The sequence below is a fragment of the Hyperoodon ampullatus genome (genome assembly GCF_949752795.1).
Source record: "Hyperoodon ampullatus genome assembly, chromosome: 19".
NCBI lineage: Eukaryota > Metazoa > Chordata > Mammalia > Artiodactyla > Ziphiidae > Hyperoodon > Hyperoodon ampullatus.
In genome coordinates, this window is record NC_136932.1 from 48,528,937 (window position 1) to 48,547,639 (window position 18,703).

Below are 18,703 nucleotides of genomic sequence, written 5' to 3' on the forward strand. Positions count from 1 at the left end.
CATCATTTTGACCACTTTTCTTTTCCTGATATAAAACTGAGAAAATTGAGTTGGTTCCCCAAACACCTAGTAAATTTCTGTACAAAAAGGCTCTAAATAATAGCAGCAAACTGCCAGAATGGATGACAAGAGTGAAGAAGATAAATGGTGAGGTGAAGACTGACTGGGTCTGTAAATGAAGGCAGAAAAAGAAAAATAGTCCTAACCCTCGCCATTGCCAGCAAGCTGTGACAACTACCATCAAAAGTGGCTATAAAATAATGCATGGTCCGTGGTTCATGGACCCAGTTTTATTACCTTCTAATCCTATTCCATAATCTTCCAATGATACACATATCAATAAAAATGACCACATAAATGTATATTGCTTTTCCTTAACTTTTCCATTTCAATCTTGAGCAGAGAGAGAACTTGAGGCAATGGTTCTCAACCTTTAGTGCCCACAATGCCTGGATGCCTTCCTAACACTTCTGGAATAGAATTTCCAGAAACTAGAGCATGTGCACTTTGAAAATCCTGATGCACATTAAAGACAGAAAATCACTGGCTTTGTCTATGCAGTTTCTACCCTCAGTTCCACCTTACTCCCTTTTTGTCTTGTTTCAGACACTATCTTGTAAATGAAGGGAGGGGGAAATGTTGAGAATGAAGGAAATAAGATGTTTATTATTATTACATTATTAAACAGCAGAACTGATGCATAATGAATCAAAACAGACACATACAAGAACTTTCAGGCCAGTAAGTCAACATAGTTTTCAAACTTATTTAAAAGAAACTTTCCCTTAAAAAGGAAGCTTATTTATCCAGAAACCCAGTATGTATAACAGATAAGGCGGAACTTAGCTGGCTAACAAGAGAGTGGTAAAGAGCGATCTGTGCACCTCGCATGCCACCTGCTTGCTCCTTGCCTCCTTCCCTTCATATAAACACACACATGCATGTGCCTGCACACATGCATGGATACTCTACAGAACTAGAGGTCCAGGGATTACTCTTTAAACAGATATAAAGAAAGAAAGGATTGAATTTGGAAAGGTCATTTAGCCATGGCAGCATCGAAAAGGCAAAGGTAGCCCATCTGAACACCATCTAGGAGGATGGTTGTAACCAAAATAATTTCAAGACTTTCCATCCCCCTGGCAAGGCCTTTCCTACTACGGAGATACATACAACAAGTTGCAATGAACAGACTTTTAATGTTTTTATACCTTTGGCAAGACCATCCCTGTTGTGAAATGGATTCATCTTAGACCGATGCCCTTAATTGTTGGATTTATCTAAGTTCCTTTGTTCTGATTCCAGGCTTACCAAGCAACTAAGCATTCTATAGGTGATATTTTTCATGGTCATCAACAGAGTTCTATTTGACTTCCCAGGCAGGTTTTCCAATAGGGAAGAAGAGCCTGTTATCCCCATGCAAGTGTTCAATACCATGAGACCGTTAGATTGTCCGCTGGAAATAAATCTTCTCGCTGGTCTGTTTCTGTAGTGGTCCTGCGAGCTGGGGGTTACGTGAATCCACCACTAGAAGGTGCAGCTGTTCTCTGTGAGCTGAACCTCTGGGTTGTGATAATTCAAGAAGGTAACCAGTGCCATCCTGTGCAGCCTCCTGGTACACAGCCTGGCTACCTTCCCCGGGCAACACACCCTGACTTTGTCACTGGCCGACTGAGGCCGTTTTTCCGATTTGACTTTTTAACGTTTTCTACACACAGAGCAATGCCAGACTCTTTGATTTCTCTCTCAGAGTGGGTGCATCTTACCCGATAAACCGAGCATTGAAACTTCCTTCTGAAACTCTCTTCTCCCCAGACCAGCTCTTACATGGGTCCCCTCTCACATTCCCACATCTCTGTGACTTTCTAGTGATGATGGCTCCATCTCTGCTCTTGGAGGCTTCATCCATACAGATGAACCATTTTATACCAAAACCTCTTGAAAGAACTGTTGAAACACACTTTCTCCACATTCTTTTTTTTTTTTTTTGCGGTATGCGGGCCTCTCGCTGTTGTGGCCTCTCCCGTTGCGGCGCACAGGCTCCGGACGCGCAGGCTCAGCAGCCATGGCTCACGGGCCCAGCCGCTCCGCGGCATGTGGGATCTTCCTGGACCGGGGCACGAACCCGTGTCCCCTGTATCGGCAGGCGGACTCTCAACCACTGCGCCACCAGGGAAGCCCCTCCACATTCTTATTTTTTGCATTCTCTCGCGCCCGCTTCCGTCAGACATCTGTCTTCACAACTCTACTGAAGCCAGTGTTGTCAGGGTCCCAATGACCTTCATGTTTGCAAATCCAATGGTGAACCTTGGTCCTCCTAGGACTCTGCTCTTGAGAGTATTTGACACAGTTTATCTTTTTCACTTGACCTGGCCTCTCTGACACCAGATTCCTGGCTTTCTTCCTAACTCACAGGCATGCTCTCAGTTTCCTTTGCTAGTTCTTCTTTCCTTGCTTGACTCGAAACGGTAGAGTATCTCGGATTCATCTTTCAACCAACCTCTTCTCTCTTTTATTTTTTATCTCTGCTCACCCTAGACAAACTCACCCAGGACTATGGCTTTAAATACTATCAATAGACTGGTGACCATGAATTTACATCTCTAGTCCCGCCTTTACTCTGAGCTCTAAATGCACACAAACAATCGCCTATTTGGCATTTTCAACTGGATGCCCAAAACGCACCTCTGACAAAACATATCCAAAACGAAACTCTTGATTTCCCCCCAAAATGAGCGCCTCCTCTTGTCTTTCCCACAATCAAGCATCCCTTCCCCATTGCTCGGGCATCGCCTTTGATTTCTGTTTTTCTCACATCACACATCCTATCCATCAGCAAATCTTGCTGGCTCTACTTTCAAAACATCACCCACTCAGACCACTTCCCGTCATCTCTGTACGCCCAGCCATGCCTCAGCCTGGATCACTAAACAGGCCTCCTACCTGGTCTCTGCATGTCTACTCTTACCCTTTACAGTCTGGGTTTTACACAGCGGCTCCAATGATTTCTTTAAAATAGAGATCACATCACATCATCCACTCCAATGGCTTCCCATCATGCTTGGCTCATGGCCTCTTCACGAGCTGGGCCCTGGGGACCTCTCTGCAGTCCTGCCCAATCGCTCTTCCCTCCCCTCACTGATTTCGGCCACACTGGCCTTCCTGCCGTCCTCAACACACCCAAGCTCGTTCCCACCTTAATGCCCTGGTGAACTAGCCCTTCTCTCTGCCTGAATGCTCTCCCCCTCTTCCCCGCCATGTTCATGGTTCACGCTCTCACTTCACTCAGGTCTCAGCTCAAATGAGCCCTCTTTTAAGAAGCCTTTTCTGACCACCCTACCCGTAATACCTCCCCGGCCCTTCCTGGTCTGTACCCTTCAATCTCTCACCTACTTTACTTTTCTTCACAGCACTTGTTACCAACTGAAAGTTCGTTGTTTTATTGTTTATTAACTGTCATCTCCACTAGAATAAAAGACCTCAGGAGGGCAGGGGCTTTGCAGCCCAAGAGCACAGAAGAACGTGTAGCTCAGAGGTGCTCCATGCACCTTGTCTGACCTACTGACCAACAGGCTGAGTAGACGTAATACACGAGCGACAACACTTTAATCCAAAAGAAGCAGCTGGCTAGGAAGCTTCTCTGCTTCGTAGGCCTTCTTTCCAAGGTATCCGTACTGGGTGTGAACTTGCTATCCTCTGCCTGGTTTTATTTCTCCACAGGTTTTTCACATTTTCTTGGATTGTGAGAAGATTCTGACCACTCAGGACCTACCACCACTGACACCAGAGCCACTCTGATATTAGGGTGGTCCCTTAGCTGGAGACACTACGAAGACACTACAGTGGGAATCTGAGTATGTAAAGCTTTCGGCTGGACCAGAGGTTATTTGACACTCTCCCATGGCCACTGGCCTGGCCGGGGGACTGCTGAGTACACTGGCGGGGGTGTCAGAGGATGGCAGCAATGAACAGAGAAACTGAGGCAACCCAAGGGAAATCAAGGAACATCATATTAATAACAGGGTTCCTGCCCTAAGTTTACAGATTGTATCATCATAAAGTAATATATTATTTCACTCATTAAGTATGATCAAGCAGAACTAGAAAAATTACCAGAAACTCTTAAAATTGTCACATAAAATAATCATGTGCATACATATTATGTAATATACATGTCAAAGAGCTTAACATAAAGACAAATAATAAAATTTCAATCCTACCTGTTATACATGAGGCGCTTGAAATCTTGAAATAAAGTGTCTTTGTTTTTGTCAATAAAACCAACGACAGAATAGCTAGTTGAGAAAAAAAAAAAAAAGAAAACACATTATTCACCAAGCGAGAGCCACTTTTAAGCTTTTCTAGAAGTCTACAAGCCTTTCCACAGTTAAATTATGCAACCAGTCATCTATAAAGCTAATACTGTCCACCCAGTTCTGGGTTAAAGAATAACAAATTCACCTACTGTACAGAGGGTGTGTTGTTTCTATTCCTCAAAAGGAGAACAAACATCAGTGTCATCATTCTGATTAAGATCATCATTCTCTACTGGTTTGTTGCTTACCTCAAGACGATGACTTTTAAAAAGATAGCTGTATTTATCATCCAGCATTCCTAAGATAAAAGCAAAACGGCAACGTACAGGATCTAAGAGTCTCATCCGTAGGGAGGTCAAATGACTTGCCTAAGGCTTGCTCACTGTGTTCAGGGTGGGAGAAAAGAATCCAAGAAGAACTGCAAAGGATGGTAAGATTTGGATAAGCAGACGAAAAAGAGGAAGGCAGATCACACAGGGAAATAGATTAAATGGAAGCGCGGGAGCAGGCACATGCGAGGAGTTCTCAAGAGGAAATGCAAAGGTCAGTGTCCATGGTTTGGAGGAAGGGACGTGAGCAACGTCTTGAAGGTCCAGCTAAGGTTGCAGCTGGTGACAAAGGTAGGAATGGGGGTGGTTCTGCTGTGGTGACTAGCATGGCTCTAGAGGGAGAAAACTGGGGGATGAGGGGGGATAACAGGAAGGGAGGGTTCTGCATGATTACAACAGGCTGAGAGGAGGCTGGGTAAGTAGCAGCCCTATGGAGGCAGCCACTGCTTACAGCTCTCCTTTCTTGCCTGACTGTATTGTCTTCTTTGTCAATCGCGTCAAACCCTGACCCCGCACCGATGTTCCGGCCTTACATGTCTAATTCTGCAAGAACATTCCTTCAGGCTGGGCTGCCCATGGGCATACTTTAAGGCCGTCAGGTCCAAAATTAGTTCCTTGCATCCTCCAACCTCGGTCTTCTTCCTAATACCTTCAAGTCTCTTCTGACTGAGCCCTTGAAGTCACCTGTCTCTTAATCTATCACTGGACCTATACAATTCAAACTTCAAACACCTTATTTTGGCCTTTAGGACTCATTGTGATTTGATCTCAATCTACTTTTCTAGGCATTTCTACTTCTCTATGCCATCAAAGGATACACTCCAGTCAAATGGGCCTAGTTACTACTTCCTAAATATTTTTAGCCTCCTTCCCACTTTTTCCTATAAAAATAATTCCTAGCACCCAAGAACCAGCATCTGCCTTCCTGGGTTTATCACACACAGTTAGAAGTATTATATCATTTGCTTATCCTGAATTCTGACAACACATTATTACTCATATGGCAATTATTTTCAACCATCTTTTGTTGGATCAGTGGATGTATATAAATGTGTGTATGTGTATATATATATGGGAGTGTGTGTTAATAAATACACGCACACAACCACATATGTATGTATGCATCTTACATGGAAAGCTCTTTGTGGGCAGGGACCATACTTTATAAAGTATTGTGCATGCGGAAGATACCCAGCAAAAATCTGAAAAAGGGTTGAAGAGCTTAAGGAGAGGAGGGGAAGTCTGAGGCATCAAATATTCCTCTATGGGGCTGGCTAGCTTTCTGGACTGCGAGTCTGAAAACCTAGTTATTGTCTCAGCTATTCCATAAGCTTGCTGTGTGACCCTGGGTAAGAATTGTACACACTCTGCATAAATTTCTTCATGCCCTGCATGTTCTCTAAGGCCTCTGTCCAGCTCTGCAGTTATGCCAATCCGGGCTGTATAAAAAGTACCCTATAAGTAAGGCCTGGATTTTCAGAGGCAGATATCTGCGTAGTACTGGATCTTCCCTCTTCAGTGTTCTGGAACCTGGAAATAGCACCAGAAAAAGCGGATAATGGTGCCATCCCAGCACTAATGGCTAGTTTGACAGAGGGGGGATGATAATTTTGAGCCATATTATTTTATGATTCTAGAGTTTTAATTTAAATCAGGAACAGCTATTAAAATTTCCTCAAATGTCTTTTCGGCATTTATAGAGACGATCATTTGCTTTCTGTTGATGTTTAATTTCTTCCTGTAATGGGTTACATGAATAGAATTCCTAATGTAAAAAATAAGCAGAAAGGAAAAGAGGGGACTTCAAACAAAAACAAGATAGTAAGCAGTGTTGGGTGGGCAAAACATAGTAAGTGTAGCAGACTGAAAAATGCCATCTTAGAAAGACAACCATGTCAAATTTCCTGGAACCTGCGAATGTTACCTTATATGGTAAAAGATGTGATTACGTTAAGGATCTTGGGAGGAGGAATTCACCCTGTGTTATTCAGGTGGGCCTTAAATGCCATCACAAGTGTAGTTTTAAGACAGAGGCAGATTTAACACAGACACCCTGAAGAGGAAGAGGCAGTGTGACCACAGAGGCAGACACTGGAGTGAAGCAGCCGCAAACCAAGGAATGCTGGCAGCCACCAGATGCTTGGAGAAAGCAAGGAACAATCCTCCTCTAAAGCCTCCAGAGCGTGGCCCTGCCGACTCCTAGATTTCTAACTTCTGGCCTCCAGAACTGTGAAAGAATAAATTTCTACTGTTTTACGCCACCAATTTGTGGTCATTTGTTACAGCAGCCCTAGGAAATGAAAATACTAAGGTAGTTATATTTTTTTAGTTTCATTTTCTTCCCCAATTTCTACTTTTATTGTATTATAACCAGAAGATGTGGCTTGTGAGAATTTCACTTTTTCAAATAACACTTGAAAATTCATATGGTAAACCAGTCTTTGCTCACATAGTTACCCAACCACTAGTAGTTCTTTATGTACAATGGTGACCTTCACCTCTGGGCCTGCAGGCCTGCTATCTCTACTGCTTGGAATGCCCTCTCTTACTCTTCTTTTCCTAATTCTGTCTTCTGACTAAGCCTCTTTTACTTCTAGGACTCAGCTGGGGCATGACTTCCTACAAGGCTTGGCCACACTCCTCACTCTGGGTTAACTACTCCTCTTCACTGTTCCCATAATGCCTTGCGTGTCTCCAATTTAACCCTTTCCATTCTCCATTATAACGACTTATCATGTATTCTGCCTGTATCCTCCACTAAACTGTTAGCTTCTTCAGGGCACAGCCCATATTACCCACCTTTCTATCCCAGTTCTTAACATACTTCCATGGTTTATTTAACCATCAGCTGATTTTGACTGAGTGCCAACAATGCCAGGAACTGTGTATGGTCACGTGGTGTGTCTTCAATAAACGTTTGAAAAGCAAGGGATGAATGAAGCTATGCCAATGTTTTAAGTGAAGAAATTAAAATATACTGGCATATGAAATGGCTGGAAAATGCAAATGAATACAAAGACAATTTCCATTTTCCTTGACTATATTTTCTGAAGTGAGGCTGCATGCAAATCATCACATTGGGTACCAAAGTAAGATACTCACACCACGTCACCTGCATAATGTCGAATTCGAAAATCTCGATCAAACTCCAGGATTTTGTCCGAGGCGCAGAGCTAAGAAATCAAGAAGGGGATGATCTTGAAAACAGACATTCTCTCTTTCCTAAAAATATATTCCAACTTAATAGGAGAGGATAATCATGTCACAAATCACGATATCATTATGAAGGAAATCACACTGAGTGGGGCTTGATTTTGGCGAATGTGGTAAAGACTGAGAACTTTCACCAGAAGTCCACATAGTCAGACTTCATTTCTTGGCCGAGTGACCAAGTTCTGGATGATGGAAGGTGAGTGCAAGTGAGGTGAGGCTGTTCAAGGCCAAAGCAGGTTAAGAAGTGGGTGATTCTCCTCTGTACTTTCTTTTCACCTCCCACTAGTTGGATGCAGAGAAGGATAGTCCCCAGGGGCTGGAAGAGCCAGAAGATGGAAGAAGTCTGGTTCCCTGGGAGGGAAACAGACTTCTATTGTCTATGACACTTAAATCTTGGCTGCTATCTTAACACAGCCCAGCCTACCCTGACTGATAGAGTCTCTTTCTCCTCCATGTCCCACTTAAGGAGGACCATATTGAGGGTTTGCTATCTCCTAGGCATGGACATCTCATTCCATACTCACAACTGACATCTAAACTAAGTATTACGGGCTCTCTTTTACATACATGGAAACTAAGGCTCAAAGAGATTAGGTAACTGGCCCAAGGTCCAGCTGGTAAGCGGTAGCTCTGGGAAGGATTCTTGGGACTGAATGCAATGTCTGTACTCTCCTATGTACACAACAACCTGGCTCACCTGTCTTCTGCTAAGCCGGGACTCCAGGTCTACCGCTTCACAGATCAACCTTCTGCAGCTGTTTCTCACTGAAGAGGAACTTTATGGGAAGGCAGTTTTTATATAGCCCTGGGTCTCTATAACTTTCTGCAATTTCCTTATTACAGTAGCACCTAGATTCTTTGACCGCCCTGTGAAGGATCACTTGATATCCTATAGATTCAAAAGCAGACGTCTAAGAATCCACAAGCATTGAGTGCAGTTACATACAAACACCACTTGACTTGTAGTGTCAGACAACAAACAACCCTAACCAGGTTGGTGGGTTCTATGTGGATGTCTAGATTATTAAAGGACTAATTAATCTATTAATTCAACAAATGAATAATTATAGGAGGTGAGTGTCCGACTTCTGAGGTTCCAATCCTGGCTCTACCACCTACTTGCTGTTTCCTTTAGTGATCACTTATTTCAGAGAGCTGGTCTGGAGGTTAAATGAACTATGGAGACCAAAGGGTCTAACGTTCAGAGGGGTCTCATTTAATTCCTCTTTCCTTCTCTCTCTCTTATTAACCACTTTTACAAAACCCTTTTACTTATAAAATGCCCAAAGGAAAAGGATCCAAGAGATATCTATACTATTATAATTGAATATTCTTACATTTGGATACTGCAAAGTCTTAACTGATCTAAACACAGAAGTTTTTAGATTTTTCTTTACTTTATAAAAAATAATACAAGTTATGTATTTATCATTCAACTTTATATGTTAATAATATTTTACACAGTTATTTTATGGTTTATTGGATCACCTGCCTGCCTCTCCATGATAACTTTAAGGCATGAGAAACAATTTAGCCCCTAAATAAGCACAAGCCAGGAACTCCTTATTTAGCCTGCCAATAATTCTAGCTAATCATTAATAACCAATAGCAATGATAATACCTGCTTTAACATATAGAATAATAGAATTTATTTAACAGAAAGACTCATAGTGATGAAAATATCCTGACAGCTTGGTTATTTCATTTCTTTCCTTCATTAGGCAAAAATCCCAGAAAAGAACACACAAAAAATTTCCATCTCAGGATTTGTCTGGGGGAGGATGCTGAGGGAGAAAGGAGCCACCTGGTCTGAGAGTTGGGAAAACCTGGGCTCCCACATTAAAAAAAAAAAGAAAAGAAAGGAAAGAAAAAAAAATTCCATCTCCACAGACAAATTACTATTTAGCATTTCCTATCAAGTCAGTAGCAGCTGCTTAAAAGTACCGTACGTACAGTTTCTACTGTAAATATGAAATTATATTTCAAAATATTTGGTTGATAAATTCGAGTGTAAAAATGGCCAAGGTGAAACATAAAAAAATGAAGTGATTTCTCACATGAGAATCATAGTTATTTATTTAAACAAAGTGGAGCCTTGCCTGTTTTCGTTTGGAATTCAATATTTCATAAGATCTATTTGGTATGATTGTGACCAATTCAACTGAATTTGACAAACACAGATGGTCTACCAATGCCAGGTGAGTCTCCCAAACCTGAATTGTGATTATAAAGGACATGTATACCCAACCCCTCAGAGATGGGACATGTGCCCTGTCATCATGCCATCTCTAAAAGCACCACTCTCAATTATTTACGTGGCTTCTAACCTGGCTCACGGCTCTGTCCCCAGCACCCAGGATTGCACCTGGAAAATGAGAGGCACTTAAGTATTTGTGTTATAAATAGGAAATGACTGAAGGAATAACCCTAGCTAGACCCCTAATGTCAAAGATCAGACTGTAGCATCTGAAAAGCTGACTTACAGCACGCTACAAGTTAGTCCTCAGCAACAGACCAAGGAGACTATTTTAGAAATAAACTAGTCTAATAATAAATATCAGTCAGTAATCTATTTCTTGATGATCTGTGCTTTCTCCAGTTGGTTGGGGAATCTTACTGTTCTGATTACATAATTTCAGAAGGGACACAGTTAGAATACAGATTTATTCATGCTAAAAAGTGGCAGTGGGTCATAGATTTATATGGAATGATGGAGGAGCAGAAACGTTGGCCCCTTTCCTTCTGGAAGTGAAGAATGGGGCCTGTTTTTCCTTCAGCTTATGGTTGCTAGACAAGCCTACATTTGTAGGGAACACCTAGGGATGATGGCGTGTCTCTTCTATGACAAATATTATGGCAAGCGTACCATATGCAACGCACAGCACAAATGTCGGATAACCACGACTGCCACCAACTACCATGGAGATGTGATCTGCTTGTAACATTTTTAGAGTGTGAAAAATAGGGACTTAAGAAGGATAACCATTCATTTAAGGAATGAGTTTCCTTGTAACACTAGGATTTCAGCTAGAATTTCTCTGTTTTCAAGAAAGTCACACAGTCTGAAGAACTACAGCAGAGAACACATACTACATTTTTATAACTGAGGATTACAGTAAAAAGTCAAGGACAAAAGCTATTTTCAGTGCCAGAATTATCAGATGCAGGAGCAAAATCCTAGCACATGAACAAGGACTCTGTACCTATTGGTTATAAATGACATCATGCTTTCTAAAGAATCCTGTTCATTTTTCCTATTTCTAGCAAATTGAATAGTCTAGAGCTCCCTCTCCTGGACATTATGATTTCTATCAATCTCGTCATCCTATAAACCAGAAAGACAGAATTTATCCACAGCAATACATCATTTCATGGATGTTTATGGTCTTTCTCACTTGAGTGGACATTCTTTCAACCCAAAATATAGTCATTTAATTCCGTCAAACAATGAGGAAAATCTCAATGATCAAAATGAGAGGAAGTTCCCATTATACACACTACCTTTCGGCTGGAAAAATGGCCATGTTTGCCCAGTTTACTGTTAAGTGCTTCCAGGAACATCTCATCGGTGACTTTGCCGACATTCATGCAGGCGTCATCCAGGATGGCAATGATGCCCTTGTGCTGCTGCTCCACGAGGTCCACGATGATCTGATTGTTGAAGTAATCAATCTGTAGGACACAGCAAAGTGGCAATTCCAAAGGGAACGGAAACCAGGAACAGGTGCAACAGCAATGCCTCCATATGTATCAGGAGTTTAAGTCACTTTGGTGTCAAAGAGGTGAACAACACTAATGAGGGATAATGCTACAATGAGCACACGTTCTAAGAGAGGTTTTTAAAAAAAAGGTATTTGTGGGACTTCCCTGGTGGCGCAGTGGTTAAGAATCCGCCTGCCAATGCAGGGGACACGGGTTCGAACCCTGGCCAGGGAAGATCCCACACGTCGAGGAGCAACTAAGCGCGTGTGCCACAACTACTGAGCCTGCGCTCTAGAGCCCGTGCTGCACAACAAGAGGGGCCACGACAATGAGAAGCCCGCGCACCGCAAGGAAGAGTAGCCCCCGCTCGCTGCAAGAGAAAGCCCGTGTCCAGCAACGAAGACCCAACGTAGCCAAAAATAAAAACAAATAAATAAATTTATTTTTAAAAATGTATTTGTGGAGTTTTTATCATAAAACATGTTGTCTTAAATGAGTACAGCTCCAGGCAAAAATTATAAAGTAGATAATGTTTCTCCCTTCGCTAACTCTTGATTTAATCCTGTCTTCATATGCTGCACCTAACCTTATTCATCAGACCCTCAATCCCTCAATCTGTTGGCTGTTAACCACAAGACCCAGATTCCACTAAGTACCAACAAATAACCTTGAAGTATTCATTGATATTGAACTCAATGGAGTTAAGGTGTTTCTGAGAACTTGCATTTTTAGTTACACGGCCCTGGCTGACTAAAAATCCCAAAGAGTATCTCCTTCAGTTTTCCTAAAGTTAAAAAGCACATATGGGTCTAACAGAGGTTTCCAGGGTGCAATATAAAAAATTTAATTCTGAGATATAAGTATCCGTACAGGATAAGAATACGCTTTTCATTTGCTTCCACAAGGCTGAATAAACTTGTAAGTAACGGCAGGCTCTTTAGCCACTTCAGCACACACAAGGTTTGTGCAATAATCCTCTTCTACACCTGTCTATTCTGATAGCCTGCAGCAAACATATCACCATACACACAGAAAGCACACATGGCCCTGACTCAGGAAAGCTGTAGTACCTCCTTTGAAGACGGGCAGCTTATACATTTTAATCTTGTGTGTTGATGTGTCCCACCTCATTTAGGAGGTACCTGAACTGAGTTGTCCCCACTACCTTCTGTAAGATCGACACACTCACAATAGAGTATTACTGTGTCTCATGAATCCCTGTTCAATGCTATTTAAAATCCAAGGGCTCATGCCAGCTATCTGTCTGTGGCTTTTAGCTCCATCCCTAGTCTTCCAGGTCCTCCTCTGTATTCCATGGACTGAAAGTCTGCAAACTGGGTGGCTTTTACTTTGTTTTTTATACTTTTCTGGTTTGTCTAAAGCAGTGATTCTCAATAGAGGGTGACTTTGCCCCTCAGGGGCATTTGGCAATGTCTGGACACATTTTAGGTGGTCATGACTAGTAGAATGCTACTGGCATCCAGTGGGAAGAGGCCAGGGATACTACTAAACATCCTACAAAGCACAGGACAGACTCACAACAGTTATCTGGTCTAAAATGTTAGTACAGAGATGGAGAATCCCTGGCCTAAGTATTTATTTTTATTGTGGGCACTTATTACATTTCTCATTATGGAGAAAAGTTATTTCTATCTTTGGAAAAAATATCCTTAAAATATTCAAAAAGCAGAAACTCTGTATTAATTAACAGCTGAAATCGTAGACTTTGTGACTGACTATGGAATTAAAGATTAAGTCTTTTGTGCCAAGAACAAAAGAATTAAGTTCCCCAAATTCCAACTAACTAAAAGTGATTAGTCTTTGCTGAAGAGTCCAGTAGCTTCTGGTTCACATTTAATGTGGCTTCAAACATTGCTTACAGTCGTGGCTTTCAAACTAGGTTCTTCCAGCAACCTGGTATTCCCAGGAGGTTTCTTAGCAGATGCAGGGGACAAAGAGAGATGAAAGGGGATGGCTCAGGGGCACAGGGCTCTGGGGCTCCCATCCTCACTCCAAATAGAGCAGCTTTGTGCCTGAGGGTCAAGTTCTCAGCACCTAAAAATGACTTGTAAACTACGGCACCAAAATCATGTAAAGGCAAATCAATTAGGGAGACAAGACATTATGAATCTCTTGGTGGAAGTTCATGTACCACCTATGAAATAGACAGTGATCCTGACACCAGTCAAGACTCTAGATCTAAAAACCAATGTACAGGACATATAAGGAACAGAGAAACAGATTAGGTGACACCTCGGGAACCCCATTAGCAAAATCCAGACAGTGGGAAACTCTAAAGAACAAATGACTTATTCTCTCAACAAAAGATTGCAAGGAAAATAGAGAGAGAGAGAGAGAGAGAGAGAGAGAGAGAGAGAGAGAGAGAGAGGAAGGGAGAGAGAAAGATAGATAGAGAGAGGAGAAAATCGATGGATGTTCAAGAGGCCTATCAACCAATCACAACATAAGTAACTTATTTGGATCCAAATTCAAACAAACTGTAAAAGCAAAACCAAAAACTCTAAGACAACTGAGGAAATGTGAAATGTGAACACTGGCTGCATATTTGGTGACATTAAAGAATAATTACTGTTAATTTTTTAGGTGTGATAATGGTGTCGTGCCTATGTTTTTTTATAAAAGTCTTTATCTTTTAGAGAAACACACTGAAATATTTACAGATGAAATAATGCGATGTCTGAGATTTGCTTCAATATAATCTGGGGGTGGGTAGGGTACAGATGACACAAGACTGGCAATTCACTGATAACTATTAAAGCCGAATGATGGGTACAAGGAGTTTATTATATTGTGATCTCTGCTCTTATATATGCTTGAAATTTTCCATAATAAACAGTTTTTTTAATTAATCACTATGTTCTAAAGTTTGGGGTTTTTAAAGGAAATACTTGCCCAGAATGGAGATTCTAATCTGGGGACCCAGGCTGTATTCAGTAACTATTATTTTGAAGTGAGCTTTCTGTTACCTCTAGGTCACATTTTTCTTGGTTTATTTCACTAAGAATTGTTTTAAAGGGCTTTTGCTCCTTTTTCAGATGTTTGGAATAGTCTCCTGCAATTGTTGACTTTTCCCTTTATCAACTATGCCTGTGGAATTTGATATTCTGATTGTTAAAGGATATTTTGGGCCAGTATCTCTGAACCACATCTGAATAACAAGTTTTATGATTAAGTTTGCTATAAAAACCTAAGCCTCAGTTACAACTGTGTATTATGCTATGCAACAGATTCGTTCTAAGAAAGCTGCATATAAACTTAATTGAATTACATCTTAAATATGCGATGAGACTTCACTCTTTAAATCAAAACTGTAGGTATTCCTATTAAAAAGTAATAATACACCCTTTGCTTTATTTGTAAATATGTAGAATTCATACTACTACACTTGAACAAAATTGTTATGGTATTCTAATATTTAACACACGATGGATGGAAGGTAAAGAAGAAATTTGAAGCAGGAAAGCTAGTTACTATACCAGTATCTCCTTCTTCTGAATGGGAGGAGATGGGAAGTAGGAAGCTGGGAAGGAATATAAAAGTCATTTAAATACAGCATTTCAAATAGCTTTTTACTGCTCACACTGGATATCAAAATACAAATACGGACTTCATTATCTATACTATTTGGCAAAAGGATAAACACAGAAATTTATGGAAGCTCAAAAGTTTTTGAATTTTTTATGTCTGTCCTCAAAATTGTTTAAAAATACAAATTTCAGAGAAAATTACAAGGTCCCATTTCTATCGTGAACAGGAGGTCTAACTGTCATGTTTTTAGCTGTCATCTGTGGTATTGCACCCTGCATCAATCATACTGTCTGGCTGTATCTTATCGGACTAGTGACAAATGCAAAGTTCACAGAGAGCCAGGAGAAGAGAGGTGATAACTGTTGTGTGACACAAAGGAAAGTAAATGGAAATCAAAGTTAATACACCTGTTTTCATGCACGGGTTTCAGGGAATATGAACCTCATTAACCGAAGACAACAAAATGCCACTTGGCTTACAAAGTAGGAGAAGAAAAAAGGAGAAATAAGAGCAAAAAAAGAAAGAAGGGAGGGGAAGAAACTCAATTGGGAAGCAAAGTTCAGCCAATTGAAGGCATAAGTTGCTGCTCTGAATAACTTAAAAATTATGCTAAACTCTAATAGACAGATGTGAATCAAAAAACTATGTGGTATCAGCTGTAAAGTGAACATAAGTTTACTGATTTTCAACTCAGCCTTTTCTGGGTACCAACCAGACAGTCGACCAAATTAGAGCAATTCCACCTATCAACCCTGAAAATGAACTGTAATATTTCAATACCCCAAAAAGGAAAGCTAAGGTTTAGGCGTTTCAAGCACCCAAGAAGATCAGCAGATACCCCAGATGCTAAGAGTTGACGGTATCATGAACAGTCTGTACGACGAGTCCACTCACGTGCTTCCAGGGGATCCCTTCCCGCTGGTACTCCTCCTGTTCTTGTTTCAGGACCAGCTGAATAAACAGCTGCTGGAGCTTCTCATTGCAGTAATTGATGCAGAATTGTTCAAAGCTGCAAGAAAAGGAATCAATTAGGCTCAAACAAATAAAAAAAATAAACAATAAGGTTTTCAGTACCTTATCCGGTTTACCTGTTGTTGTCGAAGATTTCAAAGCCGTAGATATCCAAGACACCAATAACCGTGTTCTTCCCGTGGATGGTGGTGTCAGAGTTCTTGACCTCAATAATATCATTGATGCGAGAAACAATCCAACAAAAAAGGCGCTCATATATGGCCTGTGATGAAAATGACATCGTAAATTCCTGCCCATTGGAAATGAGTCCCCTGTTTGGATTTGTGATAAGTTTTAAATTCCTATTGAATTAAATTCGTATTGACCTCCTCCTTACTGTTTAGCATAGCTGTTAATCCTCTAAGCTGAAAAATGAGAAATGCAGATCATCTGTTTAAAAATTATAAGACATAGCATGATGGTCGGAGTTTTAAAGGATTATTATGGGTCACTACGTGTGTTGTATTCCAACAACATTCCTTAGGTGTGTTTCTGTGCCCTGCTAAGACCAATAATTTGCCTACTGCCTCATATAAGTCACTTCATTGCTTTATTTTAATCTCATCAACTCTAAAAAGCAGAGAACCAATGAGTTCTATGCCCTATGGATTCTAAATATATAAACGTTGATTTATAATGCTAAATAAAGATCTGAGCCAAAAGGCCACCATTTCAAATTCCTTGAGAATCAAACACACAGTCAATGCACAAGGATACACACGCAAACACACACAGGGACAAAGGCACCACACACTCACGCACATTCACATCCTGACACAAATGTGCACTGCAGTGTCACATCTTTAGAAAACCTTTCCTTAACATCTCCCTCCAGCAACCCGCTCTCTTCACCTGCACACATCCACACACGTCACCTCCATTCCTCCCCTCCCCCTCCCCCCTTTACACCTCCAGCCACTCCAGTCTTCACTCCTCTCTCATGACTCCACTGAAATGGCTCATCAAGGACCCCAAGCACCTCTGTATGGACCCTTTCTTGTACCTCTACAGGGACATCTTACTCAGATACTCAGCATCACTCAACCCAATTTCCTACTCTTGTCTTGAAACATTCTGCTCTGGGATTCGTAATATCACACTTGCTCGTTCGTCTGTTGGTTTTTAGCCCCGCCAGGTGGCATGTGGGCACTTAGTTCCCCAACCAGGGATCAAACCCACGGCCCCTGCAGTGGAAGCGTGAAGTCTTAACCACTGGACCCGCAGGGAAGTCCTGAATCTGCACTTTCTTCATTTTCCTCTTATCTCACGGGCTGCCCCTTCTCGGCGGCCTTTAGGAGGTCTCCTCCTCTACCTGATCTCTAAAAGCTGGAGCCCTCCCTAGTCCTCTTCTCTTCACTCCCTATCTCCTCCCCTTTAAGTCATTTCATACAATATTAAAGAACGGTGATATAATATTACCCCTAAATGTATCACCTGAATGCAGACCTCTCCTCTGAGCTCCAGGCTCCCACGTCTGACTGCCTACCTGACAACACCCTTGGATGTCTCACAGCTGTCTCAAACTTATGTCCTGTCTGGACTATTGATCCTCCCACCTCCTAAAACTGTTCCTACCCAACACTTTTTTTTAAATTTAATTAATTAATTAATTTTTATTTTTGGCTGCGTTGGGTCCTTGTTGCTGCGCGCGGGCTTTCTCTAGTTGCGGCGAGCGGGGGCTACTCTTTGTTGCATCCTGCGGGCTTCTCATTGCGGTGGCTTCTCTTGTTGAGGAGCATGGGCTCTAGGTGCACAGAATTCAGTAGTTGCGGCACGCAGGCTCAGTAGTTGTGGCTTCACGGGCTCTAGAGCGCAGGCTCAGTAGTTGTGGTGCACGGGCTTTGTTGCTCTGCGGCATGTGGGATCTTCCCGGACCAGGGCTCGAACCCGTGTCCCCTGCATAGTCAGGTAGATTCTTAACCACTGTGCCACCAGGGACGGCCTTCCTACCCAACTTTTAACCATAAATAAATAGAAACAGAAACTTGGGGATTCATTCACTCATTAAATGTTTGCTGGGTACTTGCCCTGTGCAGTTTGTGGGAGATACTGTACCAAGTAACGTGAACGTTGTCTCTGTCTCCAAGGAGCTCAGGGAGTAGAGTGAAGGAAAATCACACACACGCGCGCACACACGCACACAGATGAGGTGCGTGGGGTGTGAGGAGACTTCAACCTGTTCAGTGTTCAGAAAGGCCAGGGATGGCTTCTCTGAGAAAGTGGGCTGAGATCAGAAGGATGGTAAGAGTTAACCAGCGGAGAGGGGAGAGAAGAACAATCCAGGCAGAGGAAACAGCATGTGCAGAGGCCCTGTGGCTGGAAGGATAAAGGGATAAAGACAACATGTAAGGCCTGAGAGAAGTCTGATGTGGTAAAGGGGGGAAATGAGTCTGGAATATGGCAGGAAATGAGACAGGAGGGGTGGGTTGGACCATGTCAGAAATTAGCCTTGATTCCATCATCCCCAGAACAACAGGTCCTGTGGATTTTATTCTCCAGATACAGTTTGTCTCAAATCATCCTCTTTCCCCCATCTCCACTGCGACTTTCCCTGTCCAAGCTGCTATCACCATCCTCCTGGAT

At 41.9% G+C, this 18,703-nt stretch overlaps 1 protein-coding gene across 1 annotated transcript in view; it reads right to left on the minus strand.

The window, feature by feature from the left end:
- MYO1D (myosin ID) overlaps positions 1-18,703 on the minus strand; it is a gene marked incomplete at its 3' end in the record, with an annotated part of 342,027 nt that overhangs the window by 210,188 nt on the left and 113,136 nt on the right. The window contains exons 9-13 of the mRNA XM_079726329.1: positions 16,198-16,343; positions 16,004-16,118; positions 11,360-11,530; positions 7,748-7,818; positions 4,221-4,295 (exon numbers count right to left, since the gene is read on the minus strand). Coding sequence (XP_079582455.1) covers positions 4,221-4,295; positions 7,748-7,818; positions 11,360-11,530; positions 16,004-16,118; positions 16,198-16,343 — 578 coding nt within the window. The remainder of the gene's footprint in view (positions 1-4,220; positions 4,296-7,747; positions 7,819-11,359; positions 11,531-16,003; positions 16,119-16,197; positions 16,344-18,703) is intronic.